The sequence below is a fragment of the Metopolophium dirhodum genome, chromosome 1 (assembly GCF_019925205.1).
Source record: "Metopolophium dirhodum isolate CAU chromosome 1, ASM1992520v1, whole genome shotgun sequence".
In the NCBI taxonomy this organism is placed as follows: Eukaryota; Metazoa; Arthropoda; class Insecta; order Hemiptera; family Aphididae; genus Metopolophium; species Metopolophium dirhodum.
In genome coordinates, this window is record NC_083560.1 from 96,845,303 (window position 1) to 96,871,778 (window position 26,476).

General features: G+C 33.1%; 3 protein-coding genes across 4 annotated transcripts; 1 reads left to right on the top strand and 2 right to left on the bottom strand.

The window, feature by feature from the left end:
- Nucleotides 1-7,966: 7,966 nt before the first annotated feature.
- LOC132937173 (uncharacterized) lies at nucleotides 7,967-9,319 on the top strand. 2 transcript variants are annotated; one of them, XM_061003998.1, is made up of 3 exons: nucleotides 7,967-8,809; nucleotides 8,868-8,990; nucleotides 9,057-9,319. In XM_061003998.1, the coding sequence occupies exons 1-3, from the start codon at nucleotides 8,114-8,116 to the stop codon at nucleotides 9,282-9,284; spliced, it is 1,047 nt and encodes a 348-aa protein (XP_060859981.1). In that variant the 5' UTR covers nucleotides 7,967-8,113; the 3' UTR covers nucleotides 9,285-9,319. The 2 variants fall into 2 exon arrangements, with proteins under 2 accessions (XP_060859981.1, XP_060859980.1); XM_061003997.1 differs by having other exon boundaries at nucleotides 8,868-9,319.
- Nucleotides 9,320-16,331: 7,012 nt separating this feature from the next.
- On the bottom strand, nucleotides 16,332-18,838 carry LOC132935283 (uncharacterized). The gene is made up of 8 exons (XM_061001775.1): nucleotides 18,519-18,838; nucleotides 18,349-18,459; nucleotides 17,980-18,290; nucleotides 17,785-17,917; nucleotides 17,554-17,730; nucleotides 17,389-17,493; nucleotides 16,830-17,325; nucleotides 16,332-16,767 (listed from the first exon to the last, which is right to left on the bottom strand). Exons 1-8 carry the CDS (start codon nucleotides 18,649-18,651, stop codon nucleotides 16,722-16,724), a joined length of 1,512 nt encoding a protein of 503 aa, XP_060857758.1. The 5' UTR covers nucleotides 18,652-18,838; the 3' UTR covers nucleotides 16,332-16,721.
- On the bottom strand, nucleotides 18,680-24,091 carry LOC132947426 (uncharacterized). Its single transcript, XM_061017705.1, has 4 exons — nucleotides 23,989-24,091; nucleotides 21,834-21,922; nucleotides 18,764-20,793; nucleotides 18,680-18,716 (listed from the first exon to the last, which is right to left on the bottom strand). The coding sequence occupies exons 1-4, from the start codon at nucleotides 24,089-24,091 to the stop codon at nucleotides 18,680-18,682; spliced, it is 2,259 nt and encodes a 752-aa protein (XP_060873688.1).
- Nucleotides 24,092-26,476: the final 2,385 nt, after the last annotated feature.

Genomic DNA, 26,476 nt, shown 5'->3' on the forward strand with positions numbered 1-26,476 from the left:
TAATGTTTTAACAGGTATTTTAAAATTCAAAAACAAATATAAAAAAAGAAAACTTTAAGATGATTAAAAATTAAAAAAAAAATTATATTAAATTTTTAATTTTTAAATATTTTAAAAATTGTAAACCGTTTACCCCTCTCCCACCGTACTCGTTATATTTTTTATCCATTGTTATTAAATATTATAATAATATTATATTATCAAATAATATGATATACTTATTTATATTTAAGTTTTCGTCTATTATTTGCATAAATGAATATTTTCTACAAGAAATTTTTCTTGTACGTGTTTTATTGGTAATGTTAATTCGTCGTCGTTGTTGTTGTCTTTATGTATAAATAACTTATTAAGATATACTTAACATGGATATTGCGCAATAAATTCTGTTAAACAATATTGCACCTCGTTAGTCGTTACTGAGAAAACGATTGTCGATAACGATACCGTGTCAAGCGTACGAAAACCTATAAATTTTACCATATTGCGTACAGAGTTATAGACTATTAAGTTTTAAAGGCCCACTTTCTAATTAATCATTATCGCATTACAGCAGTCAACGACCGTGTGGTTTTTACCGCCATAATACACTATTAATGTTAACATTAATTTTAATGTCTTTAAACCTTTGTATAGTAGAATATTTGTAACATAATTTCTAATATATTATGAATAATTCAAAATTAAATTAATTTTGTTTTATATTTGAAAACATTATACAATTCAGCAAATATGTAATTACAATCATTATAATATAAATAAATTCTGAACCTGATTGAAAAAAAATAATAATATTATAAGACTTATTATAAAATATCAAAATAAAAGGTCATTAATAATTATACAATTACTATTTAATATAAAATATTATACGATAAATGTCTACGATACATAATTAAACACTATTGACATATAAAAATAATTACGAATATTTTGAACATTACAATTTAAGCAATCGGACTAATCGTTTATTATTTGCTAAAATGTCAGCTCGTGTTTTTAAATATTTAAAAATTTCATTTTTATCGGTTTCATCTCTTTTTATTAAAAGCCATTTTAATTTTTCTGTCGGCATGTTAAAACTATTTGTAACATAATCCATAACTATAAAAAATTCTATTTTTGTAGACATACAAAATGGACAACAAGAATTTTTATCTAATTTACTCATACACAGAATACAACAAATATGTCCACAATCCAAATTAAATGTAAAATCTATTATTTTGTACTCATCATGGCAAATGTGACATTTACATAATTTTTCGCTTAATTCTACTAACGGATCTTCTAATAATTTGTTGATACTTGAAAGATTTGTAATTGGCAAATTTTCATCATCAAAGTCTTCCACTTCATTTCTCGGAAAACCATTATCATCGTAATATCGCTGATCGTATAGAAAAAAAAATAATAATATATATTATATTAAATCATATAGTACCATCGTCGTATCGTTGTGTGTACACAACATAAATATTACAAGTATAAAAAGTTGTTAAATATCTACAGATAAATTGTTTGTCGTGATTTATATACAATGTAATCGTATATTATGCAAATATTGTAAATCGTTTAAGAATCTTATAATTTTTAAATTACCAAATCGTAATCTGTAGGTATAGTAGCAATAGAATCAAAAACAAAAGTATTGTTTTCATTTTGTCGTTGAAAGTGTTGCTGCTGCTGCTGCTGATGTGCGTCTCGCGGCTCCAAAACAACATTTCCAGTGATATCCGTATCGATTGGCTGTAAAAAAAAATATTATATTATAAAATATTATGACAATTTTTTAGTAAATAAAACATTAAATGTCCAAATATCTATTTAGTAATTGTAGATTATGCAAATATAATATTGTAAATCATTTGGAGAAACATTTTTAAATTACCGAATCGTAATCTGTAGGTATTGTAGTAACAGGATCGGTAACAATTTCACTTTGTCGTTGAAGGTATTGCTGCGGATGTGAGTCTCGCGTCTCCAAAACAACATCTGTGATATTGTCGTTTGTCTGTAAACAAAAAAAAAAATTATCAATAAAATCCTTCTAACAATTATAAATATTATAATATATGTTTATATTTACCAAATTTTCTTCCGTTGTTACAATTATTGGTGATCCTAATAATTCTAGTCCGTTTGACATATTAATTTCTTCTATTAAAACGTTCGACGTACACGGTTGTTGTACAGTCTAAAAAAAAAAAATAAATCAACGTTTGCTATTATAATGGTTAAAAATTTATATTACTTGGGAAAATAATGTTTCATTTTCCCGTAAATAAAGCATTAAATGTCCAAATATCCATTTAGTAAAAGCTACACTTTTTTTTCGGTTTGTCATTTTATAAGCTTCGACGTAAAGTTTTGGTTCAGAGTAATAACGTTGAGATCTAAGTACCCTTGTAAATAGTACATCGTTTTGGTCTACTGAATTTCCACAAATATTGACAATATCATCTTCGAGCACTAAATATTCCCTGTATAAACCTATAACAAATTAAAATATAATTTATAATTATTTATAATAATAGCTACACAACCGCGACATTAATGACATTAACCTTTACCTTTTTTATAAATATATGTGTGTACTAAAAAAATTTCATTTTCGAAAATGAATTGATATACCGGATACATTTTTTCAAATCGAAAATGTGTATAGTGAAACAAACTAGAGACCAAAGACGTACTGAATACGTTTTATTTTCAACAAGTGTGTTTATATAACAATATAACAATAAAGAAGGAAACGGGTATTATTCTCAGCGCACCAATGAAAAACATATTTCTCCTTTTTTTTTTTAAGTTTCAATCGACTAGGCGGTACTTATTTGTAGTGCATTCAAGACAGCTGGTAATTACTTACAATAACATGTTATATGATAGTACATATTATTATATATAAATTATTGTTATGTCTTGCATTTTCTTTTTCAACAACAATAACATTATAATAACGTTAAATAGTAAATTTTGAATAAAGTATCTAGTTTTTTTGTGTGTATTAAATTATAATTCTGTAACATTACAGTAACGTACTTATTATATTTTGATAAATATATTGATTTTATAATAATTTGTGTGTAATATTTTATCTTTCTGTCTGTGTATATGAAATAATGCTTAAATTTTCGACTTGAAAATGAAATGAGAAATATTGAATTAGAAATTGAGTTTTGTACATAGGAGTAGTGTACGCACAAAATGCACAAAAAAATAAATAATGTATAGAAATTATTAGCTGTGAGCATAGGTATTATAAATGAAATAGAAAAAAACCAATATCTAATCAGAGACAGCAGTAACGAAATTGAAATAAGTTATACATTATGTAAAGTGTAGTGTTTATGGTAAGTATGTAGTATAAAGTAAGTGTAACATGAGCGAGTAAGTTAATTGTAAGTTAGTGATTAGTTAAAAATGAGTTGTGACAATGCAAATAGTGTACCTAGTGTATAACACCAACGTTTTGTCATACATTGAAGCGTAATGACGCTAGTATATGTAATTGCTGACCAACAATTATTGGGATAGAGAACCAGCACTTGACATCAATCAGAAACTTATGTAGCATAGTATATATTAAAAAGCAGTGTATGTAAAGAATTTTCCGTGTACCTACCAAGTATATGAATACTTTTAAGAGAAATTAATCTGTATCCGTAACTGAAAATGAACAAAATAAAATTAACTTTTAATTTGTGACTGAACATTGTTAATATATTTAGGAAATAATGTGTTGTGATTGCGAATAAGAATTTATCTTTTTCTAGTTACTTATTAAAGTAAGTATTTGTAACTAATTGAAAATGTATGAATGCAAACAAAGTAAAAAATACACAACCAAAATGTATACCTAGTTTAAGTAGGCAGGTAAATCTACACTGTGATAAGGTTAATCAAATAGTGTAATTAATTATAACAATTGGTAATTGGAATAATGACATGCGTACTTGCTAGCCGATTTTGAGAAACTAAATGTCAATGTGAACATGATTTGTCTATAGTGTAGTGTAATGCAAATGTGAATTGTTCAGTAAAATTAATTAAATATATTACCTACTCAAAAGCCTGTGCGAATGGATTGATGTCCCGTAACAGCCCGTCTAAGTCTTCGAGTACACTTGGCAATAGACGGTGTGCGGCAGGCAGTAATTGCTGCTGGTCCCTACGAATCCGGTTTGCCTCGCCGGATTCGACGAAATACAGCTGGCAGAATCTGCGTTGGATAGGATCGTTCCCGATCAAGTCATTACTTATTGTCCAATATCCCTGCCCATGAACAGTGAACACATTCGGTCCCCGACCTGGCAAGCGCCGTGTGTTTGAGGTCGGTGGAGAAAGCAGCAAATGCCAAAGTGTTGTTATACCGGCGGATGTTATTTCGGTAGTGTCTACCTTCTACCGAATCTTCAACCAACAACCTCTGTAGTAAATGCGGTGCAGGTGTCAACACACGCGGTCCTGAAACGGCCATCAGACCGTTATTGCAGCATGTAGAAAAATGATTCGGGCTTGTTTCCTCGCACTTAAAGTGGCGGGCCCTACAATACTCCTGTCCACATTTCCGTCGGCGACAAAATGCATTCTCACTCTCCTTGGAAGCAACTGAGGATCTCTGCCGGGAGCGTTTTCTCCAGCCCACACTTCTCGCATTGTTCTGTAACAAAGTAACACGGTTTTCTGATTTATTTTACAAAATTGAAATTGATTAATCCTTGTGTAGGTACATGTTTGTAGCGCATACATTGGTGTATTGTTGATGTTCTCAGAAGTGTCAACAACAGAGTCTTATTTAATTGATGCTCACACATAATGTCAACAAAAGTAATGTGGTGGTGTAAAAAAATGAAAAAGAGTAGCATAATGCAAAATGTATTACAATGTAGAATACAAAGTGTTTTGTTTAAATACACTGAGTTGAAGTGTATTTAAGTACATAAGAAACACAAACAAAAGTAATCCGTAGAATTCATTACTCTAACTCTAGGCACGTGTGTTAGTGTTCAATTGAAATGAAATGAGAAATATTGAATTAGAAGTTGAGTTTTGTACATAGGAGTAGTGTACGCACAAAATGCACAAAAAAATAAATAATGTATAGAAATTATTAGCTGTGAGCATAGGTATTATAAATGAAATAGAAAAAAACCAATATCTAATCAGAGACAGCAGTAACGAAATTGAAATAAGTTATACATTATGTAAAGTGTAGTGTCTATGGTAAGTATGTAGTATAAAGTAAGTGTAACATGAGCGAGTAAGTTAATTGTAAGTTAGTGATTAGTAAAAAAATGAGTTGTGACAATGCAAATAGTGTACCTAGTGTATAACACCAACGTTTTGTCATACATTGAAGCGTAATGACGCTAGTATATGTAATTGCTGACCAACAATTATTGGGATAGAGAACCAGCACTTGACATCAATCAGAAACTTATGTAGCATAGTATATATTAAAAAGCAGTGTATGTAAAGAATTTTCCGTGTACCTACCAAGTATATGAATACTTTTAAGAGAAATTAATCTGTATCCGTAACTGAAAATGAACAAAATAAAATTAACTTTTAATTTGTGACTGAACATTGTTAATATATTTAGGAAATAATGTGTTGTGATTGCGAATAAGAATTTATCTTTTTCTAGTTACTTATTAAAGTAAGTATTTGTAACTAATTGAAAATGTATGAATGCAAACAAAGTAAAAAATACACAACCAAAATGTATACCTAGTTTAAGTAGGCAGGTAAATCTACACTGTGATAAGGTTAATCAAATAGTGTAATTAATTATAACAATTGGTAATTGGAATAATGACATGCGTACTTGCTAGCCGATTTTGAGAAACTAAATGTCAATGTGAACATGATTTGTCTATAGTGTAGTGTAATGCAAATGTGAATTGTTCAGTAAAATTAATTAAATATATTACCTACTCAAAAGCCTGTGCGAATGGATTGATGTCCCGTAACAGCCCGTCTAAGTCTTCGAGTACACTTGGCAATAGACGGTGTGCGGCAGGCAGTAATTGCTGCTGGTCCCTACGAATCCGGTTTGCCTCGCCGGATTCGACGAAATACAGCTGGCAGAATCTGCGTTGGATAGGATCGTTCCCGATCAAGTCATTACTTATTGTCCAATATCCCTGCCCATGAACAGTGAACACATTCGGTCCCCGACCTGGCAAGCGCCGTGTGTTTGAGGTCGGTGGAGAAAGCAGCAAATGCCAAAGTGTTGTTATACCGGCGGATGTTATTTCGGTAGTGTCTACCTTCTACCGAATCTTCAACCAACAACCTCTGTAGTAAATGCGGTGCAGGTGTCAACACACGCGGTCCTGAAACGGCCATCAGACCGTTATTGCAGCATGTAGAAAAATGATTCGGGCTTGTTTCCTCGCACTTAAAGTGGCGGGCCCTACAATACTCCTGTCCACATTTCCGTCGGCGACAAAATGCATTCTCACTCTCCTTGGAAGCAACTGAGGATCTCTGCCGGGAGCGTTTTCTCCAGCCCACACTTCTCGCATTGTTCTGTAACAAAGTAACACGGTTTTCTGATTTATTTTACAAAATTGAAATCGATTAATCCTTGTGTAGGTACATGTTTGTAGCGCATACATTGGTGTATTGTTGATGTTCTCAGAAGTGTCAACAACAGAGTCTTATTTAATTGATGCTCACACATAATGTCAACAAAAGTAATGTGGTGGTGTAAAAAAATGAAAAAGAGTAGCATAATGCAAAATGTATTACAATGTAGAATACAAAGTGTTTTGTTTAAATACACTGAGTTGAAGTGTATTTAAGTACATAAGAAACACAAACAAAAGTAATCCGTAGAATTCATTACTCTAACTCTAGGCACGTGTGTTAGTGTTCAATTGAAATGAAATGAGAAATATTGAATTAGAAGTTGAGTTTTGTACATAGGAGTAGTGTACGCACAAAATGCACAAAAAAATAAATAATGTATAGAAATTATTAGCTGTGAGCATAGGTATTATAAATGAAATAGAAAAAAACCAATATCTAATCAGAGACAGCAGTAACGAAATTGAAATAAGTTATACATTATGTAAAGTGTAGTGTCTATGGTAAGTATGTAGTATAAAGTAAGTGTAACATGAGCGAGTAAGTTAATTGTAAGTTAGTGATTAGTAAAAAATGAGTTGTGACAATGCAAATAGTGTACCTATTGTATAACACCAACGTTTTGTCATACATTGAAGCGAGTAGTATCATTTGGGGAGTTCAGACCGCTGATCCCCGCACCCTCCGCACCCTCCGCACCATCAGTTAATTAGTGATAATGATTATCCGTAACGCGTGCGGTGTATAAATCTCCTTATCAGTAATTAACTCCTACTATCAGCATCTGATGCAACTACCGTAACCTTATCAGTAATTAACTCCTCATTAGTGATAACGATTATCCGTAACGTGTGCGGTGTATAAATCTCCTTATCAGTAATTACTACTATCAACGTTGAGTGTGAAATTAAAAATAAACATATATTATTATTAAATATCGTATGACGCATATATTTATTGTTATGACGGTGTAGATTTATTCAAATAGCCGAAAATCACGAAATAAACGCTTATTGATATAATTCAGAAATATCTACTGTATGTCTACATTTGGAGTACGGTGTAGGTTTTTTTGAAAACGATCAAATAGCCGAAAATCACGAAATAAACGCTTATTGATATAAATCAGAAATATCTACTGTATGTCTACATTTGGAGTACGGTGTAGGTTTTTTTGAAAACGATCAAATAGCCGAAAATCACGAAATAAACGATTATTGATATAATTCAGAAATATCTACTGTATGTCTACATTTGGAGTACGGTGTAGGTTTTTTTGAAAACGATCAAATAGCCGAAAATCATGAAATAAACCTATATTATTTAATATGAGAAATATCTACAACACGTGAATGTGAAACGGACACTATATAGGCTCCGCAAGAGTCGGCATTCAATCAGTCTGTCGTCAAGTGTACACACGTACGATTCTCCTCCGTCTTTATTATATTTGTTAAGTGTTTACAATTTTTCCAAGTCTTTATTATTTTTATAATAAACAATTTTTAAAAACATGGCTGGTTCAATTGAAGACAACGCTGCATTATACAAGAAGAAGACCTTTACGTATGTACCACCATCGCCACCGGCTGAACTCATCGAAACCACAAGCTACACGATCAACTTTACAGCACGCAAATTCATACTTGTCGGTGTCGATCCTACTGATAATTTTCAAGTCACCGTTCATTTATTAACACCATCGCGTCATGTTAAAATATCGCCGGATTTCCTGAGACGCATATTCTCTATGATGGGGCATATCTTATCATTTATATTAGATACGGTCCAGTACAAGCGCATCATATTTCTTGAGACGGAATTTCATAAAATATCCAGTATGGTGTATGGCGGAGAAAATGTGCTAGTAATAGAGTCAAAAACTCAGGACGGGTGCAGAGTACTGTTAAATCGGGAGGACTTTATTAAGCTTCAATATCTTGAATGTAGTATTTTCGAAAGTATTGTACGGAAAGAAGTAAACACTGCTCCATTAATTACAAGGCAGTTTGACGATTTTGCGATGTATCTACATGAGAAATCTGCTCACCTTAAATCACCACCGAAAAATTTAGAAGATATGTTAATATTCATTAAAAACGTACAAGACGATCGAACGGAGAAAATTTACCCAAACATGATCGGTCAAATACAAATGTATGCAACCGTACAACTAGCTGAAACTGTGTTACAACAGTTGACGCATGAGGTAATTCATAAATATAGTAGTACATGTAAAAAAATATTTAATACAATTTTAGTTACAGAATGGTCAAATGGATACACCAACGTCGCCAAGCTATTCGCCGGTCAGCAATATATTCAGCATACACGACGATTCATCTGCACGTGATGGATTTAATCAGCCTAAGGATGATATTTTAGCTAAGGTAATTTATATAAACATAGTTTTAAAAATAAAAACACAATATTTATTTTATATTTATTTTTCCCAGGCACTAGATCATATTGATGGACCTGCACGGACACCAGCCGAGATTCGCAACCCGCAGGCATACGAGGTAAACGATGGGCCTGATTTTTTCTACCAATTCAGGACGATATCACCACCACAACCTTACCCAACTTTCACCGAACATCCAGTGCCATCACACAAACGATCTCAGTCAACCTTCGCCAAGCATCCGACGCCAGTACGTGATGTTAAGCGACGTCTATTTTAATATTTGTATGACTAATTTATGTGAAAATAAAACAAGCGTGATACTTAAAAAAAAGTTTTTTATTTATTAAAATAATAGTAAGGTTTACAATAAGTATTTACAAGGTTCTTACTTCTCCATTAAATGGATTATAATTTATAATTTGGTCATGTAATATTAAGCAATATGCAGATGTTGAAGCTGGGAACGCTTCGTCTGCTTCTAGTTCAATCCTGAGGTCGACGGTTGATGTTTTCACGTTATCGTTCTGTCTGCTCATGTCAACAACTATAATTGGAGACAGATTTTTGAAATCTGCTCGATTCAACAGAGGTTTCACATCTTCATGTCCGTAGTAAGATTTCTGGAACTCGGCATACGTGCGATATAATGTCGCCATCTTATTCTTGGTAAAGTCACACTGAAAATCTTCATAGGGGAATACTTCTGCGTTTAAATAGACCTTTAGGTTTTTTATTTTACAATGGTCGAAACACGACATTGCTTTAGTCGGACTATTTTTCCTAGCGGTTTGAAAACCGATTATTACATACCTAGGTTTTTCTAATTTGTTGGATGTCTTCACTTTCCACGAATGCGAAGTGTTTTGAGGTAAAAATGGATATTCACACAGTTCCCACGATCTAAACGCACATGTCAGTGGTTTCTGACTATTGATTACTTTCAACAGTCTAATTTTTTCTCTGTCACTAACTCTCACTATAGGCATCCGCCACAATATTTTTGTTATGTTTATTTTAACGTCTTTTAGTTTAGGAGCGTCTGCGACAACTTCATTATTTTTAAACTGCTTGATGGCATTGATATCAATCGATGCTCTATTTAATATAAGTTGCTGATTACAGTTTATTAAAATTCGCTTATAATCTTCACAAAAACCAAACAAATCTTTAAGATTAATACATCCGTTAAAATGGTCGTTATCGATAAAATCTTTATTAGCAGTTTTAATGTCGCTATCCCAAGCAGCATTATGACGCGATGAAATATTTGTTTTATTATACGAGCAATATCCTTTTAATGTGGACGATATACCCGGATTGACGAGTTTCTGAATTTGAGTACCGTTTATTTCGTATTTCATTTCAGAGAAAAGAAATGCCAGTCCGTTGTTTATGAATCTAATCTCGTCAGTTATTTCCACAGGTTTGATTATTGTCCCCTCGATGTAAATATAACTCTCACATGGTAAAGTATAAGACTCTGTGTTATGCAGAGCAATACGCACCTCATCGTTATTGGAAAGAGCAGATGTTGAATACGGTAAAAAAGAATGATAGTCAATTTGAGTTATTTTACAATCGTCGGTGTATCCAGCCGTTACATCCAAATACAAATCGTCCATATTAAATAGCGTTCAGCGAGCGTAGAAAAGCCAAATTATCTGCTGTTAGACTATGATCAACTTGTTTACGTTTCGAATATTTCTTCTTCTTCGGAGTTGTTACCTTTCTACTGTTTTTAATACGACTGACAGGTTTTACATAATATGCAGTCCTATTTATATTACAAAATTTCAGACCCATCACAAGTCTTGAATTAATAATCGTATCGATACTGGCTCGCCTCGCAGATCGACCAACTCGTTGTCTTGATTTTTTAAAATTATACTCGCGTGCGTTATAGATGTAGAATTAATTGGGTAAAATACCAAATGTGTTGGAACCTCTATTATTTTATAACCTGGAGGTACATTCGGGTAAAACTCATGTATTGTATGGCACTGCTTACCGTTAACGAATGAACCCATAACCAGATTTGAGTCGATATATATACAGTTTGTTTTAGTAATATTGACCAACGCATCTGATACGTGATTGACATTAGCACCATACTTACGGTTTTTAAACCCCAATAACTGTCCTATACTATCAGACATGGAAAAATCTACAGTTTCGCTACAAAACATTGAGCATTTTAATGTAATATTATCTGCTCTCAACATGAATAAAGTATCTGAATTAGGTAATACACGTATTATTGCCGCTTCGATTTCCTTCAACTCATAAGATCCAGTGGGTATTGTATAGCTTCCGCTTGTACGCTTACCAGCGATATTATTTGTGATTCCTATTTTGCTGCATTTTTCGTTTACATTAGGTATAGAATTATTTGTTTGAAAACCCAGCAGACAGATTTTAGCATTTTTACTGACTTCTATAGGTGGAAAAAAGTCGCATGACAATTCACTCGAGTTGCCGGTTAACGTTATAGTGTACATGATAAAAATTGTAAGCACAAGTGACCACAGTTTGTTGTATTATATTTTTGATGTCTATCGTAATTATATTCGATACTGCACCCGTTGAAATATTTCTGTAATTCTAACGGAGGGGGTAAGTTTCCGTAGCTGTCAAAATATTTAACTTGTTTTCCGATTTTCTTATACGCTACCCAATGAGTACCTGTACCGATTTCAGTGTCTAAATTAACTACAGCCGACTCTTGATTTTTTAAACGTTGTGGCAACTTGTCTCTAGAAAATACGCCAATGAAATGAGGTATTTTCAACATGACAGCGTATTTTATAACTTCATAATCGAACAACGCTCTATCGGGTAACGTAACAATTAGTTTTTTGACCTAGACTTCTTCTTCTTCTTAACTGATCCGCCCTTGTATGGTGCTAGGTATAAACCTTTACCTTTTACGATTTTATAAGAACTACCCTTGTGAGGTGCTAGATATAAGCCTTTGCCTAAATGAATAGGAGTGTTTTTACCAGAATTTAATTCTTTCACGACTTTTACTATATTACCGACACCTCCGGTAAGTGCACCTAATGCAGATAAACCAGCAAAAATAGGTATTAATGGTAAAACACCGCCCTTTTTCGGTATCGGTATAATCCTTGGAGTTTTAGTCTTCTTGTTTTTAGATTTTTTAGATTTTTTCGCAGCTGACAGACATGTTTTTACTAATTTAGTTATATTTTTTTCGTTAATTTTATTTTTGATCGAATTTTTAGCAGCCAAAACCATTTGTTTAAATCCGCAACCAGCTCCAATCTTACGTTTGACCTTCATGGCTGTAGTGACCAGCCAAGACGCAGCTTTTTCCTTGATACCTGTGTTTTTAGATTTAAACACTTCCCAAGCTTGATTTTCTAATACTTCGTCCGCTCTGTGTCTATCGGTTAGTGAATTACTTTCTTCGTATGCGATATCGTGGGCTCTGGCCAACTCGTCAAGACGGTTTATTCCGCGTTCTCCACGCGCTAGTCTTTCTTTTAATTTGGTTCCGGGACCAGCAAATCTAAAAACAATTAATCACAAAATTTAAAACGGATTTATTAGTCATAATGTATTGTAGCGACTTACCTATAACCAGGTAAATGTAATTCCACGGGTAAATGATTTATAACAGAGTTAATAAGACCGGAGCCTTTATTGTTGTTTCGCTTACGAACGTGAGACATCGTGTGACGCTATCGCTAACATAGCACCTATATTTATAGTGAAAAATTAAAAAAAAATGCGCTTTATCGAACAAGAGAAAAAACTCCGAATTTATAATATTGATTCTCCCGAGACAATTCAACAGAGACATGGTGAACTTTTCCCAAATACGATAAGGTCGTTGGTACTTGGGAGCTCTGGTTGTGGTAAAACCAATCTGATGTATTTTCTACTTGTCGATGAAAACGGTTTGCGATTTGAAAACGTTTACATATACTCCAAGACGCTGGAACAACCGAAATATAAATTACTGAAACGTATTATTGACGGTATTGATGGTATCAACATTTTTACCTTTTTCGAGAATGATAAAGTAATTCCACCCGAGAAAGTTTTACCGAACTCAATTTTTATCTTGGATGATGTTATCGGAGAACAACAAAATGTAATAAGAGATTATTTTTCTCGAGGTCGCCACAATAAAATTGATATATTTTATCTGGCTCAGAGTTATTCAAAAGTACCTAAACAGCTGATACGTGATAATGCAAATTTAATAGTATTGTTCAAACAAGATGAAACTAATTTAAAACATGTATATCAAGAGCACTGTTCAGGGGACATGACATATGTACAATTTAAAAATTTTTGTATGACATGTTGGAACCGTGAGATGTTTACATTTGTTGTTATTTGTAAAGATTGTGGGCGTGATAACGGACGTTATCGTTTTGGGTTTGATACTTATGTGCTTATATAAGGCGATACAATTAATAAATATTATCATTTAAAACGTAGTCATGACGGATGCAACTACTGTTCTAGATGAGCTTGTCAAAGCTAAGGAAAGTATTAAACGTAAATATATCGCATTAAAAACAGGCTCGGATAATGTTCAACAACTAATGACACAGACATTAAAACCAATAATCGATCCATTAACTAAAATATCGAATAAACCTCGTTTAAACAAAGAAAATATTAACGTCAGCTCGAAAAACTCATTTGCAGACGACTATCAACAGGAAATTGAAAATTGGCTACAGTCTACAGACTTGGATAAAATATACGGTCCGAAAAAACTTCCAAATGGCCATATTATATTGGGCGATAAAGAAGTAAAATTCATCGAAAACACTATACTTATTGACGACGGTACTGTTTATAACTTAACCTCAGGTCTTATTCAGACCTGATTTTTTGAAAAATCCGCTTGTTTATACCGATAACGATTTAGATGTGTATAAATCTATATTGGCACAGACATCAGCACATATAGCTATTGGAAGAAAAATAATAAAAAAGGGTGGCTTTAAATATACATCAATCATCAATAAATTATTTCCCTCGGGCAGTGGACTGTCTATGAAATTGCAGAAAAATAACTTAGTGTATTGGGACAATCCAAACGAGTTGGTCGATCGATTACGTCTACTTCTAGCGTCAAAGGCCGCTGGTAATACAGGCGTTTCAAACGAAATAATATCGATTTTCGAGGAATTACGTGAGGCCGGTCTAATAAAGCGAGTTCCAGATGTCTAAACGGGAAATCGCTAACGAACTTCATAAACCAGCAAGGAAAAATTTCACTAGGCGTCGAGTTAACGTCTATGGAAAAAATGATTTATGGCAAGCTGACTTGGTTGAAATGATACCATATTCAAAAGTAAATGGTGGTTACAAATACATCCTGGTTGTAATTGACTGTTTTACGAAATTTTCTTGGGCGAAACCGTTAAAGTCTAAGACAGGTAAAGAAGTTACTAGCGCGATGGCTACAATATTAGTCGAACGTTCACCAAAACTTTTACAACTCGATAACGGAAAAGAATTTTACAACACCACTTTTGACGCTTTGATGAGCAAGTATGGCATACACAAATATTCAACTTTCAGTATTCTAAAGGCTAGCATCGCAGAAAGGATGAATCGTACTTTGAAAGGGAGAATGTATAAGGAGTTTACTGCACGTGGCTCTCACGAATGGGTTTCAATTCTACCAAAGTTGCTCGACGAATACAATAATTCACCACACAGGACGATAGGAATGACACCAATACAAGCAGATTCCGACCCCGCCTCAGTGGTAATAAAACAGCGTAAAATTAATAATGAAAAAATTAAATTCAAAGTCGGTGATAAAGTTCGTATAAGCACACAGAAAGGCGTATTTACAAAAGGTTATTTACCAAACTGGTCTACGGAAATATTCGAGATTATCAAAATAAATAAAACATTGCCCGCTACTTATCAGTTGCAAGATTATATGAGTAACCCTATTGCCGGTTGTTTTTATTCTTCGGAAATAAGCAAGACCGATTTCCCAAACGAATATTTAATCGAGAAAATTATTCGCAAAAAGGGCGATCAAATGTACGTCAAGTGGCTAGGATTCGATAATATACATAATAGTTGGATAAATACACGTGATGTTAAAAAATAGTGTCAGTCGTTTTATAACTATGAACGTGTTTGGTAGTTCTCAGGTGAGTGACACTAGGAGAATTATTTCAGATATTCAGTCAAGTAACAAAACGATACTAAATGATACGAAACTCCAACAGAAAGAAATTGATACTTTGAAAAGTAATATTGTTAATCTACATGATAAGATACAATTGTTGGAAAATAATATACAAACAAGTAATAAGTCTTTATTAAATTGCGAAAATCGTATGTCGGAGCTATTTAATAACTGTGCTGAAACTAGTACAGCAATCGCTATCCAGGGGCTTGACGTGGCTCAATTAAAAGCTGAAGTAAATCGTATAACTGGAATATTTGATGAAAATTCATTACCGAATCATGGAACATATATTTCAGATTTAAACTCACGTTTAGAGATCATTGAAGGCAAAAAAATTAAGAAAACTTAATTTTATTTAATATACTTACTAATTAGTTGGTTAAATATATGAGAAATTGAAGTATAATTTCAGTCGACCTGTATACCCCATTGTGTGCGGTAGTCCTCTGTCAGTGATATAAATATTTACAATAATTTAATAAAACCTGTAATTATGTCGTCGGCTATCGTAGACATGCATTGCGTTCTTGGAACAAAAAATAAATATTTTATTAAAGAAATGTCTATAGTCGACACAGCAACGTGGGCAACTCAACATTGGATTTTTAAAAATTCAAAAACTATGCAAGACAACAAGAGTGAAAAAACTAACAAGTGGCTGGAACATAACTATCATAAACTAACTATAGAATATGGTGATGTTGAGTATGAAGAATTAAGTAGAATATTGAACTCATTAAAATTCACCTGCATTTATGTCAAAGGCGAACAGAAAAAACAGATGCTCGCAGAATTTATACCTCAAGTCGCAATAATCAACATCGAAGACCTTGGATGTCCACGTTTGGATCAAATATGCGATGAAGAAACCTTACCTTGCTGTATTTTTCATATGGAATTTAATCCAAAACAATGTACATTCTATAAAGTATTTGCTATAAGGAAATGGTTTATAAATAATTCTTAAAGATTTTTGTATACATTTTATTTAATAAACATAATAATATTTTAACATTGTTTTTTATTTTATTTATACATTTATAAGATTTTTTAATTAAATATATTGGCAAAAACATGGTTATACCTTAAACAATTATACAGGAAAAAAAAAATATTACAAGAAAACATTGTAAACTATCTTACATATCTAGCAAAAGCATACTGATACGGTATAGAGTATTTACAAATTATACAATATAAAAATTATACATTTACATACAAAGTATACATTATAAAGGTGTTAATACTACAAATTTATACACTAATCTAATATTTTACAAAAATATTTACAAATTACACAATAATCTATTATCAAGTATTTACATTATATAACAATTAATAGGATAATATTTACAAGTTATTTACAATAATCAATATATAACAAAACAATAAAACTATATAACAAAAAAATAAGTAAAGTTTCTGAAATAAAACTATTTAGTTGTGTAACAAAGAAGCTCCCTCATAAACTCTTTATCCAGTTTACTCAATCGTCGCCCTCTGTCATCTACCTCATAGTGCCACGAGTTCAGGCCATTCATCCTCGGGTTCATCTTCCCTATAAAATATAAAAGTAAAATCATTACAATAATTTAAAAATATATAAATGTATTAACTCACTCTATACTATAATGTCCATGTGCTAATGTATGTATTTTATCCTCTAGCACCACCCTCTTGTCATCATAGCTGTTATACGTTAATTTCTTTGTTTTTATCGTCATCAGTTGGTGGTTGAATGATCTTATCGACACATTCTCTGTATATAATTCCAATCCATCTTCTTCAAACAAACACTTCCTATGATCTTCAAGAGTCATGTGGTTTTTAACCACATGACCTCTTATCCCCTTCGCTTTGATTTTTTCACCACCAACTCTTTCCTCCGGTCCGGCATACACATTGAAAGCATATGACTTGGCTCTCAATCCACAGAATTCAGTAATTATATCACCATCCACTTCATCAGAAAAGTATCCTGGGGACTTCTTTCTTTCTATCACATAGCACGGATGGTCACTGGGTAGGTTACCAGTATCCATCCGGTCCAACAAGCTACTGTTAGCCGCCAAGTCTTTGTAGAAGTCATCCGTTTGAATGTGATACACTAGTGAATCTAGAAAAAGAATGATATTAAATTAATATAATATATACATGAGATTATTTTAATTATATTTACCTGTGTCAGTATACATAAGAGTTAATCTAGGGCCATAGTGTTTCTTCATTACATTGTAATGATAGTCATACATCATTGTTTTTGATATGTCTAGTACTGCAAATCCTGAAAAATAATAAAATGTGTTAATAGATGTATGATAAAAGTGGTAAAAAGTATATTTACCAATATATATAGGTTTATCGAATCTAATAATTGTATTCTCTAAAGCGACAGCGTTTAGGTTTTCATTATAATTGGTACAGTGTTTGAATGTACACTTGTTAATCAGTTTCTGCAACCTCCTCTCACACGACACCAACTCCATCTTCATCTCTTTCCTCTTCGATTGCATTGTTTTACCTGTAAAAATAAAAATATTAATAAAAATATAATAAATAGTATAAAGTAACATACCAAATACAGCATTGTTCATCAGCTTAAAAAAGTCTTTCTCAAAATCGTTCTTAGCCTTCTTCCTCATCTCTGTGTTTAACTTAATATATTTAGCCAACCAATCCGACTGGCTAAACTGAATAACTCTGTGTACCTATAAAAAATAAGAGAAATGTTAAAAATCTGCTTAAAATCTTATAAAATATAAATATTTACTTTTTCAACTATCAAACCATTCTTAATGGCCTGCTGTAGGTTCCTATAATGTATGATGTAATTCTCCTTTTTCTCAAATGTCGCCATCAACTTCCTCACCTTCGACCCTCGAGGCACGCTGTTTTGCGGCAGGAAAGGCAGGTCGTTATGCTTATCATGTAATTTTTGTGGGTATGTTACATCCACCTCATACACTCGCCCTATGGGTGATGTGTCGTTCAAATCATCAAGTCCGTTTAATGTAGGTTCGATCCAGTTGAACCCACCGTACGGCATGTATTGGGACATTGCCCACCCGTACAAGTTGTTACCTATAAAAAAACTTAATAAGTATGAAAATATTATTAAGTTTTGAAAAAATATACTTACAGTCCTGATACACTATCCACGATTTCTCTTTTGTCTCATCATACCCCGGGGTCTTTGCATTATTCGCCTTCGCATATCGTTTGCTCGCTTGAACCAATCCACCACGTATACCTATAAAAATAAATAAGATTATTATATATTATATACACATTTAAAAATAATATACTAACCATTCTCGAACATCAACAACATGTCGTAATCGTCCAGCAACTGCAGCTTTTGCCCCGTGAACTTAAGCATCGCATCGAAACTAAGTCCAGGGGCGGTGAAATAATGGGCGGCGTCCAGGTTGTATGCCCTCATGCACACGTCGCGGAAGTTTTCGAACACATCAGCCAACAGCAATACATCGATTTTGAGATACAGGTCTGAATACTCGCCCAACGTCGTACAGCCAAAGTGGTCCCAAACCAACTTCGCGTGCTCAAAGTCTTCCTCCTTAATCCCGGTCTCTGTCAACGTACTATAAAATTCTCTCTTCCTCGGTAACCTCGTCTCCTCCAGCCGCTCCCAACTATCTGTGTACTCGTACGGGTACACCCCCTTACGAGTCACGAGCGGCATATCTCCGGCGACAAAATGTTTGGCTGTCTCACGGAAGTTCTCATGTTCGGGTGTAACTAAATTTTCGGCCGGGGACGACAGACTCGACGCCATGAACCGGAACGTGTCGATAAACCGAACAGTGAAGGTACTACTTATATATTTCGAGAAAGATATAAATTTCTCCTCACTGTTCGGTATAACGTTGATCGCCTGTGTATCATACCCAAGTTCAGTGATTATGAAGTGCGAGTCGTAGTTTGAGAGATTATGAAAAAAGACAGGGACAAATTTAGGCTGTTGTAACTCTAAATTACACCTAGAGCACAAGGTCTGCCTAAATTTACCCGTTAAATGATCATGATCCCTAACCTTACCGCCCCCGGCTAATATGCATTTGCATAAGTTACACGCATTACACTCTTTATGTGTTTTTTCTTCGTCCTCAGTCATGGTTATAGGTATATTCGTCTTCATCAGACCTTCAATTTTCCGGGCCACATCAACTATCGTCTCCACAAAATGTCTCGCCACGTCTGTCCTGTTTTCGCTCCCTCTATGTTTTACCGGCCCCGCCGGTATCTCGTGTTGAACCAATAATTCCGCCGGTACGTCATCGCTCGCCTTCACAAAAAATGTATAACTCATCGGCTCATGATTTTGAATAATTGTTGTGTTCCCCCCTTTTTTCTCCTCCGCCTTCGTCAAGATCGCCTCGAAATCCGCGTAAATGACAAACGGGTGCCTAACCGTGTTTTTCCACGCCCTGAATTCAACACAATCACCCTCCTTCGGCATCTCCGGTAAAATTGGCTTGTGCGCCCCACAAATCAATTTATGTTGGTCCAGGGCCTCCTGTCCGCTCAACTTGTATTTATGCCGCCTGTCATCGAATGATGTGAAACACCTCTTGCAAAACACTACTCCCCCATTGTGTCTCGTTTTCTGCGCACGTATGAGCCGTGAAAAATTCGAAATGTAAACATAGTGCGAGTTATTTTCGCCGTCCGTCACCAACAACAGGTCGAAATGATCCTTTTTTTCTTCGTCGACCACACGTAACGGATACACTTCGTACGTTGGGTACTTACGGGGTGCCTGGAATTTTTTGTCGAGGCCGTATACATTTATAGAGACGTTATTATTATTTTTTTCAAATTTGGTGATGTCTGATAGTGGTGTCGGGAACGATATACCGTTAAAATTATAATTTTTCTCATGCTTTTTATAATTTTCTCCGACACAATATTTATATCTATCAGATAAATTTTCGGCTACAAGCCTCGCCAAAATCGCCCACTTGAAGCACTCCTGATCCGTGTTTTGTGGGTTGATGGTCCCCCGTTTTCTATCTATATATTCGGGTAGTTGAATATACGACGAGCCGCCCATCGGTGTATATTTATACACGGCCAACAACAGCCCATCGATCGACTCCAGTGTAAATCCACTACCCCTCCCGATGTAATCATCTTTCTCCTGAACCAACTTCATATACGCTCTCTCTACAATAGTTCTTATATCGCTGTCAGGGTAAATTTCTGTCGCCACTGTTTTAAATGCCCGGTTCTCCGACGAATTGGGGACGTTGGGCCGGTTGTACGTAGCTTCGAGCTTCAGGTTGAATTTAATAGTATGTTTTTGTACGGAGGTCTTTAATAAAATGACTAGTTCAGGCATGAGGGGTCGGATAAAGTCGGAATAAATCGTTGTATTGCCGATATTTTTAGCATAGTACCAAACTATTTTTCTATTTGCGGACGACAAAATTTCTACAAACCCTGGAGCCTTAACGAGATTCAACCTAACCCTTTTAACGTTAGCAGCCGAGGCGGTATTGGCCGTAGAAACGCGTTTACCGTTGACGGTAACGGTGTAAGAATCTTTAAAAATAAAAAAAACCTAATATTAATATCTAATAAAATTAATACCGTATCTATTAGAAATCTAATTAACCTCACGAATCTTAAAAAATAGAAAAAAAATCTACTGATATAACTACAAAGTTATAAAAATGTTGATATATAATAAAAATCGCGTTGAAAAAATTAAATCTACCAAACGATCTGACAACCGGTGCAATGCCGGAATACTCCAACTATTACCCCATAGGATGCGACGAGTGAATTGATCGATACAATGCCGGAATACTCCAACTATTATACCATTGATCGCTTCACAGACCACTTGATAAGTTTAAAATAAAAATATAGAATTTATATTTAAAATTTATAATAAATCTAAGTAATTGATTAAGTGTTGTACGATAATTTTCTGAATTTTAAAAATCTGTTGAAAAAATTAAATCTATCAAACGATCTGACAACCGGTGCAATGCCGGAATACTCCAACTATTACCCCATAGGATGCGACGAGTGAATTGATCGATACAATGCCGGAATACTCCAACTATTATACCATTAATCGCTTCACAGACCACTTGATAAGTTTAAAATAAAAATATAGAATTTATATTTAAAATTTATAATAAATCTAAGTAATTGATTAAGTGTTGTACGATAATTTTCTGAATTTTAAAAATCTGTTGAAAAAATTAAATCTATCAAACGATCTGACAACCGGTGCAATGCCGGAATACTCCAACTATTACCCCATAGGATGCGACGAGTGAATTGATCGATACAATGCCGGAATACTCCAACTATTATACCATTGATTATTATATCCTATTATACCCTTCACAGACCACTTGATAAGTTTAAAATAAAAAATATAGAATTTATATTTAAAATTTATAATAAATCTAAGTAATTGATTAAGTGTTGTACGATAATTTGCTGAATTTTAAAAATCTATTTTACGATAATTATTTATTGTCCAAATATCCATTTAGTAAAAGCTACACTTTTTTTTCGGTTTGTCATTTTATAAGCTTCGACGTAAAGTTTTGGTTCAGAGTAATAACGTTGAGATCTAAGTACCCTTGTAAATAGTACATCGTTTTGGTCTACTGAATTTCCACAAATATTGACAATATCATCTTCGAGCACTAAATATTCCCTGTATAAACCTATAACAAATAAAAATATAATTTATAATTATTTATAATAATAGCTACACAACCGCGACATTAATGACATTAACCTTTACCTTTTTTATAAATATATGTGTGTACTAAAAAAATTTCATTTTCGAAAATGAATTGATATACCGGATACATTTTTTCAAATCGAAAATGTGTATAGTGAAACAAACTAGAGACCAAAGACGTACTGAATACGTTTTATTTTCAACAAGTGTGTTTATATAACAATATAACAATAAAGAAGGAAACGGGTATTATTCTCAGCGCACCAATGAAAAACATATTTCTCCTTTTTTTTTTTAAGTTTCAATCGACTAGGCGGTACTTATTTGTAGTGCATTCAAGACAGCTGGTAATTACTTACAATAACATGTTATATGATAGTACATATTATTATATATAAATTATTGTTATGTCCTGCATTTTCTTTTTCAACAACAATAACATTATAATAACGTTAAATAGTAAATTTTGAATAAAGTATCTAGTTTTTTTGTGTGTATTAAATTATAATTCTGTAACATTACAGTAACGTACTTATTATATTTTGATAAATATATTGATTTTATAATAATTTGTGTGTAATATTTTATCTTTCTGTCTGTGTATATGAAATAATGCTTAAATTTTCGACTTGAAAATGAAATGAGAAATATTGAATTAGAAATTGAGTTTTGTACATAGGAGTAGTGTACGCACAAAATGCACAAAAAAATAAATAATGTATAGAAATTATTAGCTGTGAGCATAGGTATTATAAATGAAATAGAAAAAAACCAATATCTAATCAGAGACAGCAGTAACGAAATTGAAATAAGTTATACATTATGTAAAGTGTAGTGTTTATGGTAAGTATGTAGTATAAAGTAAGTGTAACATGAGCGAGTAAGTTAATTGTAAGTTAGTGATTAGTTAAAAATGAGTTGTGACAATGCAAATAGTGTACCTAGTGTATAACACCAACGTTTTGTCATACATTGAAGCGTAATGACGCTAGTATATGTAATTGCTGACCAACAATTATTGGGATAGAGAACCAGCACTTGACATCAATCAGAAACTTATGTAGCATAGTATATATTAAAAAGCAGTGTATGTAAAGAATTTTCCGTGTACCTACCAAGTATATGAATACTTTTAAGAGAAATTAATCTGTATCCGTAACTGAAAATGAACAAAATAAAATTAACTTTTAATTTGTGACTGAACATTGTTAATATATTTAGGAAATAATGTGTTGTGATTGCGAATAAGAATTTATCTTTTTCTAGTTACTTATTAAAGTAAGTATTTGTAACTAATTGAAAATGTATGAATGCAAACAAAGTAAAAAATACACAACCAAAATGTATACCTAGTTTAAGTAGGCAGGTAAATCTACACTGTGATAAGGTTAATCAAATAGTGTAATTAATTATAACAATTGGTAATTGGAATAATGACATGCGTACTTGCTAGCCGATTTTGAGAAACTAAATGTCAATGTGAACATGATTTGTCTATAGTGTAGTGTAATGCAAATGTGAATTGTTCAGTAAAATTAATTAAATATATTACCTACTCAAAAGCCTGTGCGAATGGATTGATGTCCCGTAACAGCCCGTCTAAGTCTTCGAGTACACTTGGCAATAGACGGTGTGCGGCAGGCAGTAATTGCTGCTGGTCCCTACGAATCCGGTTTGCCTCGCCGGATTCGACGAAATACAGCTGGCAGAATCTGCGTTGGATAGGATCGTTCCCGATCAAGTCATTACTTATTGTCCAATATCCCTGCCCATGAACAGTGAACACATTCGGTCCCCGACCTGGCAAGCGCCGTGTGTTTGAGGTCGGTGGAGAAAGCAGCAAATGCCAAAGTGTTGTTATACCGGCGGATGTTATTTCGGTAGTGTCTACCTTCTACCGAATCTTCAACCAACAACCTCTGTAGTAAATGCAGTGCAGGTGTCAACACACGCGGTCCTGAAACGGCCATCAGACCGTTATTGCAGCATGTAGAAAAATGATTCGGGCTTGTTTCCTCGCACTTAAAGTGGCGGGCCCTACAATACTCCTGTCCACATTTCCGTCGGCGACAAAATGCATTCTCACTCTCCTTGGAAGCAACTGAGGATCTCTGCCGGGAGCGTTTTCTCCAGCCCACACTTCTCGCATTGTTCTGTAACAAAGTAACACGGTTTTCTGATTTATTTTACAAAATTGAAATCGATTAATCCTTGTGTAGGTACATGTTTGTAGCGCATACATTGGTGTATTGTTGATGTTCTCAGAAGTGTCAACAACAGAGTCTTATTTAATTGATGCTCACACATAATGTCAACAAAAGTAATGTGGTGGTGTAAAAAAATGAAAAAGAGTAGCATAATGCAAAATGTATTACAATGTAGAATACAAAGTGTTTTGTTTAAATACACTGAGTTGAAGTGTATTTAAGTACATAAGAAACACAAACAAAAGTAATCCGTAGAATTCATTACTCTAACTCTAGGCACGTGTGTTAGTGTTCAATTGAAATGAAATGAGAAATATTGAATTAGAAGTTGAGTTTTGTACATAGGAGTAGTGTACGCACAAAATGCACAAAAAAATAAATAATGTATAGAAATTATTAGCTGTGAGCATAGGTATTATAAATGAAATAGAAAAAAACCAATATCTAATCAGAGACAGCAGTAACGAAATTGAAATAAGTTATACATTATGTAAAGTGTAGTGTCTATGGTAAGTATGTAGTATAAAGTAAGTGTAACATGAGCGAGTAAGTTAATTGTAAGTTAGTGATTAGTAAAAAATGAGTTGTGACAATGCAAATAGTGTACCTAGTGTATAACACCAACGTTTTGTCATACATTGAAGCGTAATATCAAAATTTATTTTACCGTTGGATTTTTCGATATCCGAAGCTGTGGCAAAAATGGCAAACATAAAAATATATTCTAAACCGCATAAACGTGACGTAAAAGGAGCAGAAATACGGTTTTCAATACCCGTACTATGTCGACTAAACAAACGGTCGGTTGTAAATTATGTTTATAACGTAGTCGACAGTGCGGATAAAATTTTAGAATTTATTTCAAAATGTTGCGGACACACAGCTAAACACATAAACACTTCGGCCAAACAACTTCAAACGTATGCAAAACTCACAGACGTACGTACGACACAAAATACAGAATTTGCCGCAGAATTTATGTTTGCAGTTATACCGATGTTTTCGGTTTATATGTTGGACGATCAAGTGATAGTCGGTCGTTGTTTTGCCGAGACAATGTTTTGTTTGAGTAACGCCGAGAGAAAAGCTGCGACAGAAACACAACCCACGAATGAAAATCCAAGAGCTTTTGAGGAATTGAACAAATATTATTCGGCTATAGAAAAAACTCTATAAAACATTGTTTATATATATATATACGTTTGTAACACACACACACACACACACACACACAAATACAATGATGAAAATTAAAAAAAAATTGATTTTGAAGCAATATAGTAATATAGTATCGTAAAAAAAAAATTGTACGTTTTTTCTGATAAGCTAATTATTTAAATTTGTCAAATAAACGTGATAAAAAAAATATGGCAAATTCTGTAACGCCCGGTGGTCAACTTTTGTTAACCGACGAACCTTGTATAAGAATACCTTATGTTTTAGGTATAGTCGTAGGTATAATTGTGGTTTTTGTTTTAATCATTTGGATAATGATGAGAGTAAAATCAGCAATATACGTATTGAATAATGTACCCGAAAAGAAAGAAGAAGAAAAAGAAGAGAAAAAATCATCAGAGATACCAAAAGCATAATCAACACATCATTACAACTCAATATTGTAAAATATAAAATTTTTTTATTAAATAAATTGTATATACGTATTATAACATTATATATTTTTAAATTTTATACTAAATAGTTAAACATTTTTGTTCAACATTTAATAAAAATCATTTTTTTATTTTAATAAAATATTTTACAAAAACAAAAAAAAAATAAACAATATTTAATTAAATTATGAATACGACAGATATTATATTATGTATTTTATCAAAACATGATAAATGACGACATTTTAATATTAAAAAAAAATACAATACCGGAATTGCCGGTGTTAAAAGTTAACGTTATTCAAATGCGCACAATTTACAAGTAAATCGTTTTTCTTTTAAACATTTATTCATATTTAAATCATTAGGTATGCATGATAGTCCTACCCAACGACAACACCGATAACAATGTAACCATTCGGTTTTTACGTGATTATCATATAAATTACTACAATATAAACACATATATAACAACGCGTTTGAATTTTTAATAATTAATTGTTTTAAAAAAATCCTGTATTCCGAAGGATTAAATTCGTCGTTAATCGTAACTATTTTTGAATCCGATTCTATTTGTTTCAAACGAACAATCATCATTTGTACATAATATAAAACATAAACTCCACAATTATAATTATCTGTTTGTATTGGAATTTTTAACGCACTATTCATAGGTTCCAAGTACAATTCCGGAAAGTTATTGTTCTTGAGCAATGT

Coding starts and splice junctions, on each gene's coding strand:
- LOC132937173 (XM_061003997.1), top strand. CDS start 8,114: ATGGCTGGTTCAATTGAAGACAACGCTGCATTATACAAGAAGAAGACC. Junction 8,810..8,867: donor TACAACAGTTGACGCATGAG/GTAATTCATAAA, acceptor TTTTAGTTACAG/AATGGTCAAATGGATACACC.
- LOC132935283 (XM_061001775.1), bottom strand. CDS start 18,651: ATGAGGGCATACAACCTGGACGCCGCCCATTATTTCACCGCCCCTGGA. Junction 18,460..18,518: donor GTTGTTGATGTTCGAGAATG/GTTAGTATATTA, acceptor TTATTTTTATAG/GTATACGTGGTGGATTGGTT. Junction 16,768..16,829: donor CATGGACATTATAGTATAGA/GTGAGTTAATAC, acceptor TATATTTTATAG/GGAAGATGAACCCGAGGATG.
- LOC132947426 (XM_061017705.1), bottom strand. CDS start 24,091: ATGCGAGAAGTGTGGGCTGGAGAAAACGCTCCCGGCAGAGATCCTCAG. Junction 21,923..23,988: donor CGACGGAAATGTGGACAGGA/GTATTGTAGGGC, acceptor TATTTGTTATAG/GTTTATACAGGGAATATTTA. Junction 20,794..21,833: donor ACGATGTACTATTTACAAGG/GTACTTAGATCT, acceptor TATTAATATTAG/GTTTTTTTTATTTTTAAAGA.